The following is a 25,126-nucleotide window of genomic DNA, read 5'->3' on the forward strand; positions in this document are numbered from 1 at the left end:
ATTAATTGATTAGGGTATTAAAAAACGCTGTATCTGTAATAATTTAAGTTTTTAAATAGACACATATTTTATTTTGTTTGTACTGATTAAGATTAAGCAAATAATAAAAAAATAGGAAATACTGAACGAATACCAAATATTTTATATCGCATTGCGTCTTCGTGTGACTGCTTGTATGTAAACGCGGTAAAATATATTTATTTTTTTAATTATTTTTAATAAAATTCGAATGATTAACGATTACGTTTTTAATTATTTGACTCCCTATTAACCATTTTTTTAATATATAATTTTAACATCCATTAATACAAGTTTCATAACTGCCGGGCTTCTCTTGACGGCAAGCAACCTACTTGGTAGATTTAGGTCACCCTTGTTTATAAACTATAGCGCTGCAAGTAGAAACTACTGCTTACGGCTAAAACTATCAATGCAATGCAAAAATGCAAACAATACAATTTAATAATACCATGTTCATTAACATTGTGTCTCTTAAATATCAGTGATTATATCGCCTTCAAACCGGGGGTATCATCACAGAATAGTTACATACAACAACTACGTTTTTGATATAATTGGCAACTGTAACTGATGAGAGCTTGCTATTGGGACCTCCACAATTATTCGGGCTTGAAAAAAGACCTACTAAGTAAAATAATATCTAGAATTAATGAAAGCATTATAATTTCGTAACGAAATATATTCACAGTATCCATAATATCCAGGTTATTTATAATAAAATGGAATTGAGAAAACACAAGTAATACAACAACAACCCCGCATTGCATTAGCATTTGTTTATTTAAATATGAGTTAGAAGTATTGTAACGAAGTCAGAAATGTGAATTTCAAAGAAAAAATAAATAGTTAGTGTCCAATTGCATTATATTAAGTATGGTAATTTGTGTAATCTATTAGTTTGATAACATTTTAATAATAATTATTATAGTTTGGTGATCTTGGTTCGGTTAACTATTTGCTCCCACGGTCGACCTTGGTAACCAATAATTGTCAAAAATGGTCCGGAAGAAACGAATATTATCTAGATTCAAGTTTGATTCAAACGATGGGAAAAAATCAATTGAATCTTCCGCCCGCCTACGGTTTCCAAGGCGACGCGTAAACAGTAGGGAGACGTCGTGACGAGCGACGCACGTCTGTTTTTACATTAAGATTTTTGTTTTCAATTTTCGTGATATAGCTGTGTTATAATTAAGAATGGCTGAAGAAGGAGGAGCTACGGGTGGTGCTGTGACGGAAAAAGTAGTACACACGTATCCTTTGATAAGGGTAAAATAATTTTATTATAATTTAGTGTGCATTTCTATATAATATAAAAAGTATTGATTTTATTTCGAGGTTGCATTTATATTATTTATTGTCTGATCAAAAGAAATATGTCATGTTTTTGGTGTGCATAAATATGTAAGGTACTATGGTACTAGGCCTATAATGTAAATAGTCAGCCTACTTGATTAGTTTCTTTTAAATTCTTATTTAATTTTTTTTATGTTAATTAAATATATAATATTGATCAAAATAAAATATAAGTTGAGTCTATAAGTATTGTAGTCGTCGATAGATCAAAATTCATCCTAGTGAAGGTCTGATTTCGGATCAGCATAACGCCACTCTTGCGCATCGGTTTATCTCCGCACACCGTGACATATCAAATTACTACATTCTAAACAATGAATGATGGTCACGTTATAATTAAATATTAGATTTATAATATCGAGAATATGACATTCAATTAAAGGGCCTTAAACTGGTAATAGTAATGCTAACGGTAGGTATTAATCGAAAACCTACTTATTTTTCTAATTACTCATAAAAATAGGGGTATTTTTTATAAGTAGAAAAATAAGTAGGAACTTTTTAATAAGTAGGTGCACTATTTTACAACAAAAATCCTTATTATGTACGGATAATAAAAGGAGCGGTTTCGAAAAAATCTCAAATACTCAACTATATTAAAATAAAAGTTAATTTTTCATTTAAAATAAATGAATGTTAAAAAATTGTTAAAAAAAGTCATCAGTTAACAGCCGCATGCATTAAGTTACATTACACGATTGGCCGTTTGTTTTGGCAGGTGGCCCGTCGCATCTTACGTCTGTCGATCGTTAACAGATCAATAAATAGTTGAACATCATAATGTTTTAATGTTATACGTGATTTGTAGATGCTGAAAATAGACAAGAGTTATTGATACCAGCTCCTAGAATTTAAAATTTCGGCATTTTTATATTTTTATATAAAAATTGCTGAATGTAACGTTATCGGAGCAGGTCGTCGAATAGTATTTAAATTCAAAGTAATTTTATTCCTAGACGAATCAGAGGCTATAATGTTTATACTATTCATGCCCTATTTCCTGGTGGAACTGTGCTACGACTCTGCAATGCAGCTAATCGGAAATATTCTAGTTTTCAAATATATCTCATTTGTGTATTTCTTTTATTACAGCACTCAGACATGTCCGAAGAGATGCGAATTGAAGCTGTTGAATTGTCAGTAACAGCATGCGAAAAGTTTTCCCAGAACAATGAAATGGCAGCTCGTATGGTCAAAGAGTCCATGGATAAAAAGTTTGGTCCAGCATTCCATGTGGTCGTCGGCGAGAGTTACGGTTTCGAAATAACTTACGAGTGCACAACAATATGTTACATGTATTTTGGCGGGAACATGGCTATTTGTATTTGGAAGTGTTCGTGAGTGACATTTTTTCTTTTGTAGAAATATTTCCAAAGATTCGTTACGTTTACCAACACGGATCTGACCGGTTTCTTGTGCTGAAACTAATACCTATGAATATAATATTAATTATGCCGACGTTTTAAGCCGTTTTAAAATTATTGTGCTTTAAAAAAGAGCTTTTTGTCCTCATGAATGGATAAATAAACAATATACTTTATTTTCAATAGAATTTGTAAAATGAAAAGGTTCATATCGATAACGCCTCGCAGATTATAATTGTAAGCACTTTTTTATTGGGTTATTTATAAAATGTTAAAAAATTAATATTTTATAAAAAAAAGTCATTACATGTTAAATAGATGAAAGTAAAACAATAAAATGTTAATAATAAAAAAAAACTACAGAATCACCATACAAAGTACCTCTTTATAAGCTTAGCTCTCAATTCTCATCTACATGTTGATTCACCAATCAGAATTTCATCCCCTATCTTACGCTCGATATGAGGGTTGGTCGCAAACGAATCTCTTTTTTGCGATCATCTTACCTAGAGATTTATTATAACGTTAATGCTAACTTAGTATATTGCACTAGGCCTTAATGGTATTTATTGTTATCTAAAGTTATAAGTATTTTTGGATATTTGATTTAGCCTATAACTAGATGTAGCATGTAATCAGCAATCATAACAACTAACAATAAATGGATAAAATGTCTTATCAGCTGCACGATTATCTAATATTTTTCAAAATCAAGAATGCCTACAAATAATTAGTAACTTAAGTTACATAAAAAAATATTGTATAAACTAAAATACTTATTAAAACAGCCTTCATGATTATAGGGCAAAAATTATCAACGTAATATTATTCGAAATAGAATAGCAAATATAATTATTATTATTTATTCAGGAGCATAGAATAAAAAGTATAACCATTGAAATTTAATTTCAAAATGTTTTAGCATACAATTTTTATTATATTGACCATTTTAAGAACACCAAGGAAAACAAATATAATGCCAAACTAAAGTTAATTAACCTTGAAAATTAGTTTTACGGCAACAATCGTTCTTAGAAACATGATTCTGTTGTCATGTTAATGCGGATGCCATTGCGGTGTCTATTTTTAAAATAATTTTGTCAATTACCTTTGACTATGAAATATAATTATGTTTCAAGGAGTTTGAGATTTAAAGGTCATTTGATACTGATTACATTTCTACACGAGATAAAAGTTTTATATTTACGTAATAAAATAATTTGTTTGCATGGAACCTGGAAATTTTGAATAAAAAAAAAATTACAAAGTACTTTCAATGTTATGTGCTCTTATTTGGTCATTGTTAAGAAAATAATAACAAAGCTAACAAATTAGCTAGTTAGGTATAACTAGCAGTTTATATGTAATTTTTAAAACAATGTACAAAATGTAATCAAAGCCTGATGATGAATATGGATGCCAGATCGTTGTGGAACTTTGCCTTTATCTTATAGATAATATATTTATACAGATTTGTATGTACTTGTAGAGTGAAGTGAGAAGAAAATAAATTATAATATATTTCAATAAATTGTTGTTTTATTTCAAAACGTTTTGTGTGAAATCCTTTTAAGACTTTTTAGGCTGTAGCGCCTTCTATTTTTAAATTATTAGCACACATACTTACCTAATAAGAAATATAATTAGGGTGTTCATAGTAAAATTTGTGCAAAAAAACGACGTAATAAAAATCATTTTTTTAATGTGTTAAATGTTACAAATTTCAATAAATTTCAAAATGATCAAATTGGTATCCTGTTTCCTAGGAGTGTGTTCTCTTAGGGTCCGTTCACACAGACCGGCTCGGAGAGGAGAGCAGATTTTTATCACGTTGGAAACAGTGTTTTGAGTGATTGTAGTAAAGTTTATTTTTGCATTTGCACCTTTTTTGTCATTAAAAATGCCTGAACGCGCTTCGTGTGAAGTAATAAAAGGAGCCGACCGGCTCCGCTTGCGTGCTCTTTCTCGCTCGCACCCGCTTTCAGATCTCTTCCAGCCGGTCGATGTGAAATAGTTGGCGGCTCCGCTCCGGCCAATTCCAAGCGTATACGACCCGGTCTGTGTGAAAAGAAAAAAGCAGGCCGATGCTCTCCGAGCCGGTCTGTGTGAACGGACCCTTACTGGGGTACTAGTTTCATATAAACGGTGACATTATTTACTAGATTCGTGCGGGTTATAAAACGTATGAAAATGATTAATTTGAAAAACACGACAAGAAGTGGGTTCAATCAAATCAAGGGTTACGTACAAATAACGGTATTAACAATTAATTAGTTTTAATTGCCTCGTTGGTCTACTAGCTTTATGGCGGCGTATTCCCAGGTCTTGGATTCAGATTGGATTGGTCTTGGGAAAAGGCCTTGTGTATACTCCCGAGCCTCGGAAAGCAGATATAATGGTTTATGAAACAAAATGGTCTTCATTTTGTGAAGGTTTCATTTTATAATACGAGTGAGGGAGTTTATCCTTGTATAGAAGCGCAGAATGGTGCACATATAATATATTTATAAGACGCTTGTATAATAAACATAAGAAACCTGAACCTCACCATCGTTTAAAAACAGACCAAAACCCATACACAAGGTATTTTTTCATACATTTCGTTCATTATTTGTATCTTAGTTCGTGTACTTATTGATCGGAAACAGGATCCCTTACATTTGCTTCACCAATTAATCACGTCTTTTACATATACATTGGCACATATAATGATGACATAATACTCGTTACAAATGTATAATTATTTTATATATCGCCTTAACATTCCATACAAAAGCATTCGATACATAACTATGTGTAAATAGGACTCATTTACAAATACAGATATTTGTATTAATATTTTCAATTGAAATATAACATAGGACTTTATTTAGTACATAATTCAAAAGTCATAGACAACAGAAGCTATTTTCGACATTTATAATTGATTCCTATTCACAGATACGTTTTCGACAACTCTATCGTCATTGTAATTGTGATTATTTTTAATTTAAAAAAAAAACCTTAAATAATAACATTAAAACTAGAAATTTATATAAATCGTTAACTAAATTAAGCTTTTAACGTTTGTAAACGCGTTCCGTCTCGTACCCGTTAATACAATATTAAAACCAAAATAAACGATATTGAATTATTTTTATCTATATGAGACCAGCTCGAATTGTAAAATTAATGCAAGTTATGATATAATTGTGTGTAAAATATTATAATAAAGCTCTATTTAAATTGAGAATATAGTCTGAATTTTTTTTTTTTAATTCATATCTGTAAACAAGAGCGATAGAGCGTCACGTCAGCGTTGCAACAAGTCGCCGTAATACAGCCTAACTACGTTTAAAATTTACACCATTTCAACTATACATACAGCTATGAAAATATCGCGGAACGACGGTATAAAATCTACTAAACTCATATATAGTAAATATCGATCTAATCTAATCTAAAAATTTAGGTATAACATCAACATCTTTCAGGCACGATTTTATCAAACAACCCGAGTACAGTCCGCGACGTAAATTAATTAGAAAATATAAACAGTGACGACAAATTTTTTTGTATATTAATTGTTCATCGGAATTTTTAAACTAACCAGATATTTAATATTTTATTGTATACTTTATGACTACGCATTCCTGTCGCCGACTGTACTTTAACAATGGGTAATTTATAGGATAATAAGCACCTCTAGATAACATGGAAATAATTACAAATCCTTATATTCGTTCAAAGAAAACCTCTATACATATTTATATATAATAGAAGGCGGTGTGTACAATAGCTACACACATCGAAATCAACAATAAATAATAATTAATATTAACTATTTTGTTAGCGATGTGTGCAGCGACTGTATTTACATAAATTCTATAAATATACATTGAATAACAATCTATCGAACTATTTATATAATTAATTAATTATAAATTGCGTTAATATGAAGTCATTAATATTTTTGACAGTTTAAGAAGACACCGAAAGCACTTTATCACGATATTTTTTTCAAGTAAAAAGCGTTAGACACATCTCGTATTCGATTGCTGAAGCTTTATACGCTGTATTTACAAATTATATTTATTGAAACAATACGAAAATAGAAATGTTCGAATACAGGGCAATTTTAAATCATTCGTGTTATAGTTCACTTTAATTTCCAGATAAGTATGGCATTTCATAAAATAACACTTTATTGTTTATCGATCATCGGAATATACAAAAATCTCAATCGTTACGAAGCCTGAAAATTCGACCATACTGTATATACTTGTGACGAATTATTTGGAATTTTCTGTGACCATTACCCGGTGTACAATATGCTCAAAGGGTACTTTTTTATTAACACTTAAAAATCTCCCGACAATTATTACACGTACAGTTGTTTAATAAGAGTTATTATAATTTAAACAAATGAAGGGTACATGAAAAAGGATGTATATATATATATCTTTTATAGACCAATAACGCCTTTGACAGTACTTGTTTTTTTGCTTAGAGAGTTATATAAATTGAAAATGTAGAATGATATTGTTTTTGCATAAAGTAACTTAAAAACAACCAGCGTCAGAAAACAAAAACGCGCTTAATTAAACATACTCATTATATCACATAAAGTGTGGATTGCAATATTTTTTTCAAATTAATAAAAAAAAAACGGTTTATTAACAAATTCGTATACGATTTGCTCGTAATCAAATTAATGTAGAAAGTATGCAATTTCATTACACGAACATTTTGCAAATCATGAATGGTAAAATATTTTGTACCATATCACATATTATTGAGTTCGTACGAATGACATCATTGTATTAATTTAAAAAAAAATGCAAATATTGTAGTAATAATCCCCTTTTTCCTATATTAAATGATAATAATTATTAATAAATTAATAACTCAACAATCAAATCGTTACTAGCTCATTTTCTGTACCCTTCAAGCTTAAGACCAAATTTGTAAATATATTGCCTTGCCAATTGTTTTACATAATTGCTATATTAAATTCAGCTAATATTTATTCAACTTAAATGCATTAAATAATTGTGAATTGAATCGACTTTTTAGCTTAGTAAATTTAACCGGGACATTATCCAGTATAGACTTTTACTATAACTTAATTTTATAGACAACAACCAGCGACAACCAATAGTATTTTTTTTTTGTTTAAAGTAAAGCTTAATTCAAATATAATAAACCTCATACAAAACGATAAATTTAATTACTAGCGTCGAACAATAATTATTATTTATAAGAATTTTTATAATACTTGAGACAATTTAATCTTATATATCAAATAAATTGACTTAACTTTAGCCAATTTCAATCATGGAAGGTTGACAACAAACAAACCTTAGATTTACATATTCCATGCATATGCTAACAGCTAAACCAATGCACTATAAACAGTCCTCGATTAATAATTTTTATTAATAAATTCGCTCACATTCAAAAGACTGCTTTTAAGAACCCATAATGAATACCATAGATTATTCAAGAACACATTATTTTCAATATCACGTCAATTGAATGTAAAAGTTGTTGTCTTTACAACTCCTGTTATTAGAAAAAGCATTATTTACATACTTTTTTATATTTTAATATCAGCTGTTATCTTTTTTTTTATATTGACACATTTTAATGAAAACGCAAGCAATAGACTGTAAAAAATATTATTATTACATTTTATATATAAATTTCATATAATTGATATCTGTATACTGGCTCAAGAGAAGAAAGCCATACCATATTAACCCTTCGCTAAAAGTAAGAGCCGTCTAAGGAAAATTTTGCTAACACTAATTCAACAATCAAGCATTTAAGCACCTTATCCATATGGTGATGAAGAACCAAAGTATTAGTAAAAACATTCTCAAAGAAGGCTGGTGTAAAGCAGGCGGCTGGGCCTGGGTTACCTTTCCATGCAATTTACATAGAAAACTGTTCAATTTTACAGAAATAGGATGAGAATAAGCCAATAATGAGAGTGGGTTTGTCTAGGAGATTAAGGATGTGTGAAATTTCACTTCAACTTATTATTGTCTAAATAGATATTCTTCTTATGAGTCAAAATTCACCTCTGTCAGGTGAGTTAACACGAAGTATAATATAATTTAATTGGACAACAAGTGAGTGCACGGCGCACTTATGAGAAGCGTCTAAACAAAAGAAATGACGAATACAGCTGATGGTTTATTCATTTTTTGAAAAATGGCTTCCTTGAGGATCATGGTTAAGTATCTTGAAGAAATTTCAATTTTACTAAACAGAAGCAATGTTGTCTCGATAGACTCGCTCGTTAGCCATTTCTTATTGAATTCCTAACATAATACATTTCAATACACTAGACACCGACAACCTTTCAGGTAATACAAAATTTACCTGAATGCATTACAACGGAACGAATCAGATTTTTCCTTCGCACATAAGAACAGAATATAACGGGGAGTCTCGCACTCGGGCGCCGCACTACCGGGGCGGCGCGCAGCAGCGCAGCAGCGCCCGCGCGGCCGCCTACAGCGACGCGACGCGCGGGCGGGCGCGCTAGGACGGCTGCACGTGCGTCACCAGCAGCTTGGTGGCCTTGGCCAGCTCGTAGGCGGCGGCGCGCACGCGGTCCAGCGACGCGCGCGCGCCGCCCGCCCGCGCCAGCGCGTCGCCCGCCGCGCGCAGCTGCTGCAGCACCGCGCCCAGCGCCGCGTCCGCCGGCGCCTGCGGGAACAGCGCCAGCAGCGCCGCCACGGCGCTCCGAATGGACTCGGCGCACTCCGGCAGCCGCGACCGGTGCAGGCGCGCCGCCGCCCACAGCTCCTGTATGCAGCGCGTCACCACCTCGGCGCGGCGCTGCACCTCCGCGCTCGCGTCCGCGTCCGCGCCCGCCCCCGCGCCCGCCGCGCCCTCGATGGCGCTCTGCGTCAGCGAGCGCTCCAGCCCCGGAATACTCGTCAGCTGCGAGATCGGAAAATAATTCTCATTTATGTATCTTCTGCCAATTGCAATGACCGAACGTGTAGTAAAGGACCCGCTTGAAGATATTAATTCTATGATCGGTCGTTGGTAGTGACGATTATTTCTGTTTCTTAAATTAATAATCATTAAAGTAAAAATAATAGCTTTTCAGTTGCAGTAATATTTATTTTTTATTTTTTTAATTTTATATAGTAAGCAGACATTACCAAATATCCGTTCTTAAAACTATGTACGTTATGTTGGGAAATTCTGTACAAAGTCGGATACTTCACAATCACACCCAATGGCTTAAGTCGTCATCATCAGTCTGTCATTCAGACGCTGTTAGTTTTATTAAGAGCGTTTATCAGATTTCTACCAAAATAGATATTTTATATATGATATATTTAAATATACAAACGCCATTCACTTGAACTCTTGGACCTTTATAAGTCAAGATTAAATAAAAAGAGAAACATGGAATCAATTTGAATCTTTTCAAGTTCCTTTAATTTTATAATATTATTTTTATAAACTACAGCAAATAAAATAAAATTCAATTCAGTATGTCATTATGATTCTGTATATTTTTTTATATAAAATCGGTAGACAGACTGGCATATGGGTCACCTGATGATAAGTGGTCACCACCATTATATGCAATATAAGAAATATTACCCATTCCGTACATTGCCAATGCACCACCAACCTTGGAAACTGAGACGATTGGTCATTATTTCGCTTCATCAGACGTCCGTATCAATGCAAACGGTTTGAAATCAGCATACGAATATCACTAACATAATATAATCACCATAATAGGATCAAGATTTTGCGTCGCGGTATACTAAGCACACGCAGATGAACGCACACAAGCATATAACAAGGGCAGCGTGTATTGATAAATGCTCTTAAGTGGATAATAAATTAGTATTCCTGGATTATTGATAGGGTCTAAGTTTTATATAATATTTCATTTTTATTTATAGCGACAATAGCAAAAATTTGTTAATTAAATATATAACATTAGTAAAGTTTGAATAGAATCTATTTCAATAGTCAATATTCAGTCGTTAAGTGTCACCAGTAACTGATAGCCCTGTGAATAAGATCATGGTGTTTTATGCTATATATCATTAAACTAGCGTCAAATACACCTAACATCCCTCATCTCTACATCTCTACATAGTTAGTCTACATGATGTAGCAGTTTAATAATATGTTGGCCTTTTTGGCTGAAATTTAATATTATTTACTTAAAAAAAAAACATTATTATACTGACTACATCTGAAATACTAAAAGGTAGGTAGAAATTAGTAAATTATTGATTAGTACCTGGTGTTTAGTAACCTGCCAGTTATTCTTTGGTCCCTCCCTAGCCTCAAACATACTGACCGGTCGCTGAACAGTTTTCAGCGATTGCCTCACGTCCACGTCCTCGGACAACGTGAGCTGTTCCGTCTCCAGGCTCCGGCCTCTCTCTTGAGGAGTCAAGTCGAGAGTGTTGTTGCTCTCGTTTATCGACGCTTGAGAGGTCATACTCTGGTCATCATCGACACTGCTGGTGGTCTTAAGAGCGCTGTTCTCTTTTGTCAACTGTTCCACTATCGTTTGAAGGTTCTTGAGCTGGTTCTTTAGTTCTGTGATGGTGGAATCTCGGTTGTCAAGTTCTTTCTTTAATGATTCGATTTCCGTTTTTCGCTCGGGCAAGCTGTGTGCGGGGCTCGGGGAGTGGGTACGAGGCAGTTCCAAAGTAGACTGTTCAGTTGGAAGCGAAGGATTGTAAGTAGAAGATACCGTCTCGGCGGTTCGTGGGTCTGCGCTGGACATCTGTCAATATTACATTCAAAGATAGAAATATGTATATTTTTTAAACAGCTGTGTTATATGTTAATTAAACTTACATCTAAGTCTATCGGCGCAAGCGCAGCGTAATCTTCGTCTGACGCGACCGAGTCGTATAAGGGCTCATCATCGGACATTTGGGAAAAGTGTTTAAGATGGCTCGCCGACAGTAATGGATTTAACGGCCCCGTTAAACCTAGAACATAGTAATGAAATCATTATTATTATTGAAGCACTTATTATAATTTGTTGTCAGAGATAAGAGCGTGCAGATAGTAATAGATAAAACGTACTATAATATAGATATTGCATATTTTATTGATGACACCTCGGGAATTAATTGATCACCTCCTCACTTTTTTTTTTGTTACAATGAACTTTTGTGAACAATTATAAAATTCACAAGCAATATTATTTCCGCTCAGCTTCTTTCACCGGTCCTTCATAGGTATTTTATTTTACGAAATCGTAGGCTAGATCGTTGTATAGTCTGCACGGAGTCTAAAAAGCTCAGGACGGTACCTCTGGGCTGCAGCGTGGCGAGGCGCTGGCGGCGCGTGGCGTCCAGCAGCACGTCGCGCAGCAGCGCCGCCAGCTCGGGCGCGGACAGGCGCGCGAGTTTCTGGCGGCCCTGGTTGCGCGGCGCCGACAGCGCGGGGTTGACCGGCAGGAACGCTACCCCGCATCGCTCCAGCCCGGTTGCACTCGTTTGCCAAACTAAATTTGTTATATTTAATTTATGTATTCTGCTATTTGCCTTACACAAAGTTTTTCTAAACAATTTTGTTTTCAAACATTTTATATAAATAAATAAGTCAGTTAGCTATAGTTACAAATTACAAGTTACAATATTATAAGCTACAAGTATACATCATGATATGTAAAGTTTGTTTATTTATTAATATCTCAAATCATTATTCGTAAGAAGTAAATAATCTATGGTTTCATTGTATTATTTTTTAATAGTATTGACAGTATGCCACAAGCTAAGCGTGAGTAGAGGCCACGCCGATCACGTATATAGCGAGTACTAGTTCTTGCAAATTGAATATAGCAATAACAACTAACAACTTACTCGCTTCAGTTTCCCGTCTATCTATTTCATCGTAGATATCCATAACGAGCTCTTCGAACAGATGATTCGGCAGCTGCAAATTGAGTAACGGTTAGTGTGACGGGGGAGCGCGGCGGGTAGCGGCCGGCGACGTCACTCACCAGCTGCAGCTTCCCGCGGGCCGCCTTGGCCACGTCCGTCATCTCGTGCGTGTCGTGCGCGCGCGGCACGATGTAGTGCCGGCCGGCCGAGTGCTGCGGCCGCTCGCCCGTCAGGAAGTGGATCATGCGGTCCGTCGCCTCGTACACCAGCTCCGTCATCCGCTCCGCCAGCTCCGAGTGCCCGCCTTGTCTGGTATTATACATACAATATAGTAAAAATATAGAAGAAGATGAAGAATACAAATACTAATTTATATAATATAAACTGCTATATGTAAAGGACATATTTTAGGACTTAATGTAAACTTTTTTTGGAATAATATTTCAGAACATATACAAAATGGGTAATTATTCATTTATATAATATTGTGTTAAGTTGAATATGCAAAAAAGACTATGATGAAATTAAAACTGTTATTTTTAATTCAAGATTACCTAGCACAGTCGGCGGGTGGATTACCGGTGCTATCTCTCGCAGTGGGATCGGCGCCCCATGCCACCAGCAATTCGGCCTGCGCCGGCTGTCCCGCGCGACACGCCACATGCAAACATGTACTACCCTTCTCCTACAATACAAAGATACTTTTACAGGAAATATTAATAATAGATATATAATTATAGAATAAGAAAAATAGAAATATAATTTTTAGGATCAATGTTAATAATTTGCATAAAGCTATGGTAGCTCTTCATGCAAGTCTGTCTATATATGTACTGCCTGCCTACACATCAGATATTCTGCTGAGCAGCATCATTGTTTTAAACATTGGTGGTATTAATATTTCTTACAGCATGATTGTCTATGAGGTTCGACCACTTACCATCAGATGCCCCATTTGTCTGTCCTACAAGCTATTTTATAAAAAATCAAAAAATTAATAAGCAAATTCATGATTTTCATTATAATGAACACTTATTTTATTTACTTTAAAATACTTACACACAAAATTATTGAATACTTTTAATTTATCAACAAATTACTTCCCTTTATATTTTATACGAAATGCTTATGTAAGTTGCAGTTTTACTAGCAAGAGGAGGCTGAGAAATTTATGACAACATACACTAGCCTAAAATGAAATTTTAATTAATTTATATTTTATAATAAACATACCTGATTATAATAATTAGGGTCAGCTCCTTGAGCAAGAAGTCTCATAGCAGTGTCTAGTGAGGAACTCCTCACGGCACTGTGCAATTGTCTTCCAAGCTCACTTGGTGGTTCATCTCTTCTTGCTCTCAACACATATGCTAGCCTTAGGTGTTTAGCTAGTATGAATTCTGATTTTATTGGGCTAAAATAATTAATTACGTTAGATAATTTCGGAAAAAATGGCTTTTACATAAAAATGATTTATGCAATAAATATTTATTGTCATAGGAAGTTATTATGAATCAATATTTTTTTATTTTATTCTTACTGAAGAGGATCTTTTGGTTGCGGTTTCTTTCTTAAATGTTTAGGAGCTGAAGTGTCGAGTAACGAATGTTCCCATATACTGTTGACATTCTGAGCTGTCAGAGCTTGCACCATCTGTATTAAAACCATGGCATTTATAGGAGGAAAATAATCGCAACATAAACAATAACTTATCTTATTTACATACAGATAAAAGCGAAGGAGGCCAAGATCCTTGTCGTAATGATTTAACATGTGAAATATGTCTTCCCATACTCCTGTGAACACTACAGCACTCGGCACACAGCAGCAAACCACGGTTAATAGATGCCCATGATGGATCTTAAACACAAAAGTGCCCAACCCAATTAATAATCAGTACTAAAGTAATTAAAAGCGATAAACGAAACTGGAACATCATCTAACCCGATGCTCCACAGTCAGAGCACACTTCGACCGAAGAACGGTGTTTTGAACGTGATATCATCCTTTTTTATTAATTTTCCTGGAAGACTTTATCTTATTACAATCTATAAGCACACCTAATTAACAGAACTAACTTGTTTTATAGACATAATTAACTTTGATACAAAAATAAAACATTTCGCGAAATGTCAATCAAAATAAGTATTACAGATAACATAAATAAAAATTATAAACAGATATAATACATGTTATAAGTATTTTATAAATATTTATTTATTATTAATAGAATGAATAGGAGATGATAAGCGTTATACAAATATCATAAATACTATCCAGGATCAATAGAAAATACTATTATTTTTTTGTTTCTATTGTAAAATAAAATTTACTTTCATACAGTTTTTGTCTGTTGGTTATTGAACACGTCAGTAAAACAAATGTCAAAAGATAAATCGGAGTAGGTAGCGGTTTATTACAGAAACAAAAATGAAGATTTCACTTATTTTAGGTTTAATAGCATGCTTTTCAATAGCATATGCGGAACAAGAGACTTTAGTCCTGGTGGATAATTTAAATATAAGAGAAACTCATTCACAATTTTTTAAATCTTTGCAAGGTAAGCACCGTAAATCGATTCGGTGTCGTGTCGATAAGATGCCGGCTCGATTAGAAAATTTAACTTTATGTAGTCAAGTTTTTCATAATGCAGTGCTTTATAAAGCTTTTATGACCAATTCCATAATTTTATACTATTTTCAGATCGTGGGTACAGCCTAACTTTTAAGTTGGCCGACGATGCTAACCTAGTGCTCTCCAAGTACGGAGAATATTTGTATAAGAATCTAATAGTGTTTTCACCTTCCGTTGTTGAATTCGGTGGTCAGCTTGACACGGAAGGTATCACAAAATTCATCGATGATGGTGGCAACGTCCTCATGGCTGGAAATTCAGCGGCTGGAGATGTATACAGAGAAATTGCTTCAGAATGTGGTTTTGAAGTGAGTTTTAATTAAATACATATCTTGTACACGATTAAATTAGAATAAATTTTCAATTGATAAGATTATGATTGTATTTTCATGATCTAACAATAAAGGTACATATCGTTAAACTTGATTTTTATAATTTCCAGATGGACGAAGAGTCAGCAGCTGTGATAGACCACTTCAACTATGATGCCCTAGATGAAGGTGACCACACAAGAATAGTTGTGTCTCCTAAGAATCTTATCAATGCTCCAACTATTGTTGGTACCCAGAACACACAGCCATTGTTGTTTGAAGGCACCGGGTTGATCTTGGATAAGGACAATAGTTTGGTTATGCCTATACTGACGGCTGATAGTACTGCTTACAGCTACAATCCTAAAAGTCTGGTATGTATGTTGTTGCTTTTCATATTATGTTAAAAAAAATCGTGTATATATGATATTTTAATCTTAATTTTGAAGGTAACATACAAATGTATCTTTTTCCATTTCATTATTGATATTTATTATAAAATATGTAAGTAAGATTACAATTGTCAGTCACATTTCAATAGAATATAATGTCAATACTAACACATGACATTGAATTATATGGTTCCCACTATCTCTATGTGGTATGTTATGGTATTTCAAATTGTGGTATTTCAAAGGATCGAAAATTAATACATTTTTAGTGTTAAATATCATCATCATCCTTTTCTCGTACACTGCTGGACATAGGTCTCTCCAATGGTACGCCGCTGAGCTCGATCTTCAGCCCTTAATCTGCAACCGCTGCCAGCCACCTTGTGTATATCATCACTAATGTTTATGATTGATGCCCTCGAATTTTTTTATATGTTTTATTATTAAATATTTATAATTTTAAATAATTATATAATTTTAAATTGCAGGTGAAGGAATACCCTCATGCTGTAGGTAGAAAGACTGTTCTTATCGCTGCTCTGCAAGCCAGGAACAATGCTAGAATTATTTTCAGTGGGTCACTATTCTTCTTCTCTGATGAAGCCTTTAATTCTCCAGTAGCTAAAGTTCATGTAAGTATTATTTTGGTAATTTTAAGAATGTAATCTGATTTTTTATTATTTTATTATTATATACATCAATTTCATAGCTATAAGTTGCATATGAAAATTTCGTTTTGCTCTTCTCCATGATAGAAGGGCTTTATGAATTTCATTAAAAAATGTAAATATAAGTACATGAACCATAACATTTTTTTGTTAGGGTAAATAAATCAATGATAACCAATAAAAAAGGATAGCAGGAGAAAAAATAAATTGTTTGTATCATATTTAATTGTGCTTAAATTTATACAATGAAAATGCTTAATTAGATCGTAATCTATATATTTAGTTTCATTATTTTTACAGGGTGATAGAACAAAAGCATCTCTTTCTGGTAACAAAGCTCTTGCAGTGCATTTGAGCGAGTGGGCGTTTGGTGAGCGAGGACAATTACGCGTGCGCCGCGTCCATCATCACCGCCAGGGCGAGAAACAATCATCTAATACTTATACTATCACTGACACTGTTGTAAGTAAAGCTGTAAGATATAACTTTACAATAGTTTGCTTGTCTGGCATTACTTTCTAAACTACTCATTACTCACTTCCCTAGGTTTAAACTAAAATTACAATATTGTAAACCCTTTGTACTATACCACAACAATCAAATTCTAAAACTAAAATTGAATTTGAATTTGTCCAAACATTAGTAAATAACAAGTAATAATTGTATAACAGATACAAGTAGCATTCCCATAAACATTATTTAAAGAAAAATAGTCTAACATACATTGTGCTTATAATCATTATTACTTATTTTTAAATTATTAATTTTATGTTCTGTTTCATACAAAACGTAAATCCTTTTTATTTTAAATGAATTTTTGTTAAACAGGTTTACAACATCGAAATTGAAGAGTTAAAGAATGGTAAATGGCAACCATTTGAAGCTAATGATGTGCAATTGGAGTTTGTGAGAATTGATCCATTCATCCGCACCACACTCAAAAAGAAACCCAATGGAGTCTATGAGGGTATCTTCAAAGTTCCTGATGTGTGGGGTGTCTATCAGTTCAAGGTTGATTATGATAGAATAGGATATACCAGACTGTATCATTCAACACAGGTAAATTATTGATGTACATTGTCATTGACATCCTTATATATAAGGATAATTATGTCTCGGTTAAAATAGCAATGTAGAGTAAATTTGCCATTTATGCCAAATTTGATTTTCTTTTAAGACAATAATGCAAAGAAAATAGTAGACAACTTTAAATTTTTTGGAAACAACAAACAAGTTATTACGTTTTTTAATAAATTTTTTTTTTAGGTGTCTGTTCGGCCATTGCAACACACACAGTATGAGAGATTCATACCTAGTGCCTACCCATACTATGTGAGTGCCTTCTCCATGATGGTCGGAGTGTTCCTGTTCTCATTTGTCTTCCTTTATTACAAGGAGGAGACTCCCAAGAGCAAAAGTGAATAAACTTAGAAATTATTTAAACTTTTTCTTATTCCTTGTCGTGCGTGTATGTATAGTTTAAATAAAATTGTAATAAATATATTAATAAATTATGGACAATAAAGTGTTCACAAATATTATTTATGTTTTTTTAAAATTATTTATATATCAGTAAAATGTCGCAGAATGAGTACTGTAGTAGAAAATTTACAAGATAAATTGCTTAAAATTAAATGGTTTGGTCCTTAAAAATAAAATAAAATAATTACTACATTTAGATACATTTTAGCATTGGAAGCATTTGCATAGCATGCTTATATTTGCTACCAAATATTTTAACCACATAATAAAAGTTAAATATTTTAATGTCGTTTTTTTTTTTAAATGTATAGTAAATGAATTTAAATGCCACTAGTTTTTATTTCCAATAACGAATGAAGCCATAGTTTAACTGACATTCCAGTCTTGAACGCAACGGTTTTAAATGGCAGAAAAAAATGGCATGCTTGTCATAGAATGTCTTAATTTTTCGTAAAAATAGTTCGATTTTAAACATTTCCCTTGTTAAAAACGATTTAATTATATTTATTTATACATATTGGTGCCAACAAACTCCTCATTATTTATAGAATTTGTGTACATACGTATCTGTTAATGTGAATCGTGTAGGCAGTGATTTGATTTCCCCGTAATACTTTAAACTGGCCTTTTTCAATGTTTGCATTTTAAATTTTATCCAATAAGAGATACAAGTGAAGGTCTTTATATTTCTGTGTTAAAAAGTTGCAGTGGTTGTAAAAGTGATGTGTTTACATCTGTAAATTGTCTCCGTAAGTATGATGTCATTGTAGTGACTGCCATTAAAAATATGTTGGCTTTGTGCCCACCCGTTTTCCTGCTAGTATTATAATTCTAATAATGTTTTGTGAAAACAACCACGCGGAAAAGCACAACGAACCCTCTAGGTTATAGCTAGCTTGTACTAGATAAATATGTAAATGAGATTCTCTCACTGTTCTGAGAGGATTAGAAAGCATTTTTGCATCTGGTGCATGGTGGTGGTGCATAAATATAGTGAAAGAAATTCTATTCTACAGTCTCTGTGGTGATAAGTTTATAAATACCAAAACAATTAATCAGAGATGGTCAATTTGCAAGAGAATAGTAAGTAAACTTGAAAATATTTCTGTTTAGTAATTTATACATATATTTGTCACTACATGCTTAAAATATTGATGTGTATGTTGTATCAAATAGATTTAAACAATTTGTTACATTCACAGTCATTGGATATAATAAAATTTAAATACAAAAAGCAATCCCAATTTTATATGCACTGCGTGTATGTGCAACTGAAATGCCTATAACATAATATTACTACGCCTTTTCAAATGTACTCTAACATATTATTTAAATTAATGGTAGTAGTTAATACACTAGATTTTATCAAAATCTTTATATTAGTCTACTTGCGGCAACTGTAAGACTAAACATTAAAGTTAATAGTAAATAAATCTTGATGCATGTACATTGTCACAATTTGTCTAAAGTGTGAAATTGATCACAAGCGAGTGATAACCTTATTTCAACCTGACTGCTTTGATAAGAATGTATGCATACTATGGGAACACATTTTGAATGTGCGCTTTTATGGTGATAACAGTTTATGTAATAATATATTTATTTTAATTTTAAATGTATAAAGATTATGTCAAGGAAATTACAATTAAGATATAATTTGTTAATGCAACAAATAAAATAAAGTAGATTTATAAACTACCTAAATAATAGGAATTTTTTTTTCCATTCATATTTTTAAATTATCTATATAAACCTTGTGGAACTTCTGTAATTGTATTTATATTCAATCATCTATTATAGGTAGTATTTACTTTAAATAGTTTTAATCTCTTTATAAAGTCAATCAGAATACTTATATATGTTTAAGACGAGAGTTATGTGATTAGATCTACCATATAAAACAACTTCCAACAAAATTATTGTATATGGAGATTTTTCATATCAAGCAACAATAGTTAATAGAAATCAAGAGGAAATATTACAATTAATAATTGCTGAATGCAAGTATGAAGCAAATATAACTAAGTACATACTAGAAGGATATTACACTAATTGGAAACTTAGCTTACATTATGATTGTGTACATACATTGATTTAATGAAGGCAATTATTTTCATGTTTAGAATTGCCTAGTGAGCTGCGTACCCATGTCCTTATCCTGAACATTTCAATGCTGAAAATTATTATGGCTTCAACAAATGCATTTGATTGGACTCAAATCAACTTCTATTGATATTTTTCAGTCAATCTTTTGACATGTGTTATATGAAATTATCCATCAAATGCAACTTTTGTAAACCCTTATGTATGTTTTTTTTTCAAACATAAATCTAAGAGTGTAATGAAGAATATATAAATAGATTATTTTGACAAGTTCATAAATTTCGGTGTTTTCTACAAATGTCAATCGATATGTAACTACGTCCAGGCTGGCAGGTGAAACAAATTAATGAATATGACACAAAGTATGAAATTTTATAATGAATTATAAAAAGTTGCTACCGACAAGTAGACTTATTAAAGTTAATAAAACATTAAACTGTTATGTATCAAATTTCCAAATTAAATAATCAAAAATTATAATTTTTTTAGCGAGTGCAGCGACAGTCAAGATGGACCCGTCGCGGCGCCAGCGCACCCAGACCAAGGCTACGGCGGAGGAGCAGGCACTCGATCAGATTGCAAGAGAGGTGAGTCTTTGATTATATACAAATACATTTCGAACTGTATATTAATCAGATATTTAATACGCTGTCGCTTTATTTGACCGAGTTTTATATATCTTTTGATGATAACTGTCGAGATGGATGCATGATTGAAAACGCTTGATAGGAAAGCAATCTTGAAACATTATAGTAGCTATTATGTAGCGTGTGTAATAAATTTACCTTTCTCAGTAGGAAATAATTGAATCAAATGCTATTACATAAACAAAAGCAACATTTTTAACATTGATCTGAATTCGAGAAAAATTGCACAACTTTTCGAACATTTACGATTATTCTTACACGTAACATTGCAGTGATTTTAAATTACATGCACTATTTTAAAACGTAAATTCTTATTACAATTTCACGGCTCACTGCAAGTAATTGTATTTTCTGGTCGATGATTAAGGATACGTATGACTCGCGATAAGATTGTAAATCGGTACGAGATAAGACTGCGTACAATTGTTATAAACGATATATTATAATGTTTTTGCTATTTTATTCCGTTAAAATGTAATCGTACAACCCGCAATCCCTGATCTATAGTAATATAATAAATGCGAAAGTATCTCTGACTGTCTGTTACGCCTTGATGCCACTGAACTGATTTTGAGAAAATTTAGTATGAAGCAAGCTTGAACTCCAATGAAAGACATAGGCTACATTTGTACCTAATACCTGAACCCCTTCCCCTAACACGAGGGCGAATCCGCGGTCGAAAACTAGTAACTTATATAATACAAAAATACATTCATATTATGTAACAAGTATTCATTCAGTAGTAATATGTAAATGTTATCGTACTATGATTTAAAATAAGTTAAAATAAATGTTATATATGACCACAAGTTATCACAAGATTCCTTCATAAAGGTTTTCATATAACAAGGGAACTAAATTAATTATGTATTAAAGATCCAACAAATAGAGATTCGAACAAAAAATAAAGATATTAAATAGATAAACTTCACGAGAACTTTATTAGTACTCCTTGAGGCAATGTATTCAAATGCATTCAGAGTATGACCGACATACTGTTCTGAACATAAAGATCGCCATTGACATCATCTACTTAATTATTTCAAAGAAAATTATTTAGCGTCTCAACGCGGTGTATTCAGTTAATAGTAAGACAACTCACCTGCACGGGGCACGATCTCGGTAACTTTGTAATAGATCCATATGACCGCGTCATACTTGCTGTATTGCACAGTGCATCGGATTATGATAATGTTAGAAAAAAACGTTACACACAACAAGTTACAGGATCGAAATTTGAAATATGTTAGTGCAATGCAATTATAAATTTATAATTTTATACATACATGACAAATATGCATTAATATTTAAAATAAATAAATAATGTAACACCTTCAAGGTATATACTTAACCGAATAGCCGGACATTATTTTTACAGTCGTATTGCCCTATATAGTGTGATAATGCTGAGGCGAAATATTTCTTAAGGCTTAAAATATAAGTTATAATATATTCTATAACCAAACAATAACACTGTATAATAACGAATCAATTTTTCTGACAATTATAAAAAATTTTGTCCGGTCATTTGAAATCGTATATCAGACTCATATAGTGAGTTTTATTACAATACACACTTTCGTTAAAAGTTCAACTTGACCAGAACACATATATATCAAAGCGATCGGGTAATTTAAAAAAAATATTTTTGTATTATTTTTGTTTGTTTTTTTTTTTTTTCTAAATATTACAGGCACAAGGGACATAACATCTTAGTTCCCAACGTTGGTGGCGCATTGGTGATGTAAGCGATGGTTAACACTTCTTACAATGCCAATGTCTATGGGCGTTGGTGACTTACCATCAGGTGGCCCATATGCTCGTCCGCTTTCCTATTCTATAAAAAAATATATATATAAGCACGACTTACCCAATGTGCAGTGCACCCATCAGAGGGTGTGAATTGAGACTAGATAAAATTAAACTTCCGCATGCAAACACCTTTGGCGACGTCCCTGATTCACGAGACGATATACGTTTATAATACTACACTATTAGTATTTCACGTGTTGTATTTTCATCGAACGTATTGCCAAATGAATATTATTGGCAATCAAATTAGATGTAGCATTGATATCGCTTTACTAGTTTTGTATTTACTGCAGTTTATAGTAAATAAGTAAATCTTTATTTCCTATGTACAAGTATGCATAACGTTTTGTATACAACTTTTTCGTTCCTTAATCCACTATGAGAAATGGCTTCATGTCACAGAAGCGTTTTTTATTTTTCATGTATCAAAGCTTGTAACTTGGACAAAAGTTACAAGCTTTGATACGTACAACTTAATTTACCTTCTCACAGCTATAAATAACATACAATTGAATCAAACTATATGAAATTATATGAAGTATATATTTGTGAACTTTTAAATTTAATCTATTTATGCACTTACAAGTTTCCCCGACGACCGCTATGTAACAAGACGAGAGAATGCCGAAATAGCTCCGTTCCCGGGCCCTCAGCTATTTAGGAGTACACCTTTCACGTCCCATGTTTTGTTCATGCTGCATACGATGTTGTTAATTGCGAAATGTCTGCGACAGGTATATACACAGACGTCATGACGCACATTTTGAATATTATATTGTATTTATCCTCGATTTATCATCGAGCCGAGATGGCCCAGTGGTAAGAACGCGTGAATCTTAACCGATGATCGTGGGTTCAAACCCGGGCAAGCACCACTGAATTTTCATGTGTTTAATTTGTGACTTTAATTCATCTCGTGCTTTACGGTGAAGGAAAACATCGTAAGGAAACCTGCATGACTCTAATTTCACTGAAATTCTGCCACATGTGTATTCCACCAACCCGCATTGGAGCGTGGTGGTATTAGCTCCAAACCTTCTCCTCAAAATGGAGAGGAGGCCTTAGCCCAGCAGTGGGACATTCACAGGCTGTTACGGTACGGATTGTATTTATAAATGATATTCAATTTACATAAAAGTATTAACGAAAACCTAAAAATGTTATAGAATTACTTAAAATAAGATCTGCTATTTTTTAAAATATAAAACGATGTGTGTATCGGTTATGTTAACATGAATACATATATATATATATATATATATATGTTTTATAAACGCGTGTCAATCTCGTATTATTTATCAACTGGTTGGAGAAGAAACCGACTCTATAGGTCACTTGTTTCGGCGAACGAACGGGAATATCTTACCACGAAAGCATTTACGTATACATACGGAAACCGCAACGAGTTCGATCTGATAAGTTTACGTGTATACGTATAAATTATAATAACTACAATGCTTATTTCAATTAACAACTTTTATCAGCAGAGTTGTTTTGCAAAAGAAACAAATTAGCGGTTGCTTAAATAAGCTAATAAATATATATTGTATATTTACCATTGTTAACTTTAATATATAATCATACATAATCTACCTTATAAAAACAAAATATGTACATACAAAAGAATATGTATATTAGGAGTAGTTGCAAAAATATTTTAAAAAGCGATATCTACCAGATTGAAAAGTAATAATGTTAAACTGGTAACCAAGATGGGTCATTGGATCTGAAAACCCCAATGTGCATTCTGCGTTGCATGTCATGCTCGAAAACATCCTGAGAAAAACATTTAGGTGTCGAATATATGCCTCATGAAGCCTTCCTTCATCCAGGAAGGACTTTGACCTAAAAACAGGCTGGCTTTCATGACTGGCTTTGAGTACATGTATAATCGTCACGTGTACATCCTAAATAAATAGCATACATATCTTTTTTTTATTATAGAATAGGAAGGCGGACGAGCATATGGGTCACCTTAGATGGTAAGTGGTCACCAACGCCCATAGACATTGGCATGTAAGAAATGTTATCCATCGCTTACATCACCAATGCGCCACCAACCTTGGGAACTAAGATGTTATGTACCTTGCGCCTGTAATTACACTGGCTCACTCACCCGGAAACCGGAACACAACAATAACTAAGTACTGCTGTTTTGCGGTAGAATATCTGATGAGTGGGCGATACCTACCCAGACGAGCTTGCACAAAGTTCTACCACCAGTGTACTATGTGTATAAGAAAGTTAGTGTTTGGAGTGAAATTTCAAATATGACACATTTCTCTCGTAAATAAGAAGGAAAATAGATTTCAATTCTGTACATAATGACGTAGAGCGTTTTTTTTCTACAGTTCAAATAAATAAAAAGAAAATCTCATGCAAAAATGTAGTAGGTAACTGTGCTTTAAACTTTCATAAAGAGTTCAAGTAATAGGTACGTACCGTTATATGGTTTTTG

The 25,126-nt window shown here is 33.0% G+C and overlaps 4 protein-coding genes across 8 annotated transcripts in view; 3 read left to right on the forward strand and 1 right to left on the reverse strand.

The window, feature by feature from the left end:
• The first annotated feature begins 1,141 nt into the window (after window positions 1–1,141).
• On the forward strand, window positions 1,142–4,258 carry LOC126770116 (dynein axonemal light chain 4). Its single transcript, XM_050489283.1, has 2 exons — window positions 1,142–1,290; window positions 2,470–4,258. The coding sequence occupies exons 1-2, from the start codon at window positions 1,219–1,221 to the stop codon at window positions 2,716–2,718; spliced, it is 321 nt and encodes a 106-aa protein (XP_050345240.1). The 5' UTR covers window positions 1,142–1,218; the 3' UTR covers window positions 2,719–4,258.
• A 204-nt stretch (window positions 4,259–4,462) lies between these two features.
• Window positions 4,463–14,732, reverse strand: LOC126769982 (ARF GTPase-activating protein Git). 2 transcript variants are annotated; one of them, XM_050489067.1, is made up of 11 exons: window positions 14,564–14,732; window positions 14,346–14,479; window positions 14,160–14,272; window positions 13,853–14,033; window positions 13,174–13,304; window positions 12,739–12,928; window positions 12,599–12,671; window positions 12,046–12,240; window positions 11,583–11,719; window positions 11,074–11,508; window positions 4,463–9,677 (listed from the first exon to the last, which is right to left on the reverse strand). In XM_050489067.1, exons 1-11 carry the CDS (start codon window positions 14,622–14,624, stop codon window positions 9,273–9,275), a joined length of 2,055 nt encoding a protein of 684 aa, XP_050345024.1. In that variant the 5' UTR covers window positions 14,625–14,732; the 3' UTR covers window positions 4,463–9,272. The 2 variants fall into 2 exon arrangements, with proteins under 2 accessions (XP_050345024.1, XP_050345023.1); XM_050489066.1 differs by having other exon boundaries at window positions 11,014–11,508.
• A 260-nt stretch (window positions 14,733–14,992) lies between these two features.
• Window positions 14,993–18,163, forward strand: LOC126770027 (dolichyl-diphosphooligosaccharide--protein glycosyltransferase 48 kDa subunit). Its single transcript, XM_050489148.1, has 7 exons — window positions 14,993–15,179; window positions 15,323–15,561; window positions 15,696–15,938; window positions 16,445–16,588; window positions 16,925–17,086; window positions 17,453–17,683; window positions 17,891–18,163. The coding sequence occupies exons 1-7, from the start codon at window positions 15,050–15,052 to the stop codon at window positions 18,047–18,049; spliced, it is 1,308 nt and encodes a 435-aa protein (XP_050345105.1). The 5' UTR covers window positions 14,993–15,049; the 3' UTR covers window positions 18,050–18,163.
• A 346-nt stretch (window positions 18,164–18,509) lies between these two features.
• Window positions 18,510–25,126, forward strand: part of LOC126770013 (leucine-rich repeat flightless-interacting protein 2) — a 36,494-nt gene continuing 29,877 nt past the window's right edge. Inside the window, exons 1-2 of one of the 4 annotated variants that reach the window (XM_050489129.1) lie at window positions 18,510–18,855; window positions 20,699–20,796. In XM_050489129.1, the coding sequence (XP_050345086.1) occupies window positions 20,719–20,796 (78 nt within the window). In that variant the 5' untranslated portion in view covers window positions 18,510–18,855; window positions 20,699–20,718. Of the gene's footprint in view, window positions 18,856–18,919; window positions 19,190–20,698; window positions 20,797–25,126 lie in introns of those variants that run through there. The other 3 variants (XM_050489127.1, XM_050489125.1, XM_050489128.1) reach the window with 3 other exon arrangements.

Source organism: Nymphalis io, chromosome 8 (genome assembly GCF_905147045.1).
Source record: "Nymphalis io chromosome 8, ilAglIoxx1.1, whole genome shotgun sequence".
In the NCBI taxonomy this organism is placed as follows: Eukaryota; Metazoa; Arthropoda; class Insecta; order Lepidoptera; family Nymphalidae; genus Nymphalis; species Nymphalis io.

Bases quoted from the DNA above. Each gene is read 5' to 3' on its own strand.
- LOC126770027 (XM_050489148.1), top strand. From the start codon at position 15,050: ATGAAGATTTCACTTATTTTAGGTTTAATAGCATGCTTTTCAATAGCA. The intron at 16,589-16,924 runs GTAAGTATTATT...TTATTTTTACAG, and splicing joins CTCCAGTAGCTAAAGTTCAT to GGTGATAGAACAAAAGCATC. The intron at 17,087-17,452 runs GTAAGTAAAGCT...TTTGTTAAACAG, and splicing joins ATACTATCACTGACACTGTT to GTTTACAACATCGAAATTGA.
- LOC126770116 (XM_050489283.1), top strand. From the start codon at position 1,219: ATGGCTGAAGAAGGAGGAGCTACGGGTGGTGCTGTGACGGAAAAAGTA. The intron at 1,291-2,469 runs GTAAAATAATTT...CTTTTATTACAG, and splicing joins ACACGTATCCTTTGATAAGG to CACTCAGACATGTCCGAAGA.
- LOC126769982 (XM_050489066.1), bottom strand. From the start codon at position 14,624: ATGATATCACGTTCAAAACACCGTTCTTCGGTCGAAGTGTGCTCTGAC. The intron at 11,720-12,045 runs GTACCGTCCTGA...ACTATGTTCTAG, and splicing joins CGCCACGCTGCAGCCCAGAG to GTTTAACGGGGCCGTTAAAT. The intron at 11,509-11,582 runs GTAAGTTTAATT...TAATATTGACAG, and splicing joins TTGCGCCGATAGACTTAGAT to ATGTCCAGCGCAGACCCACG.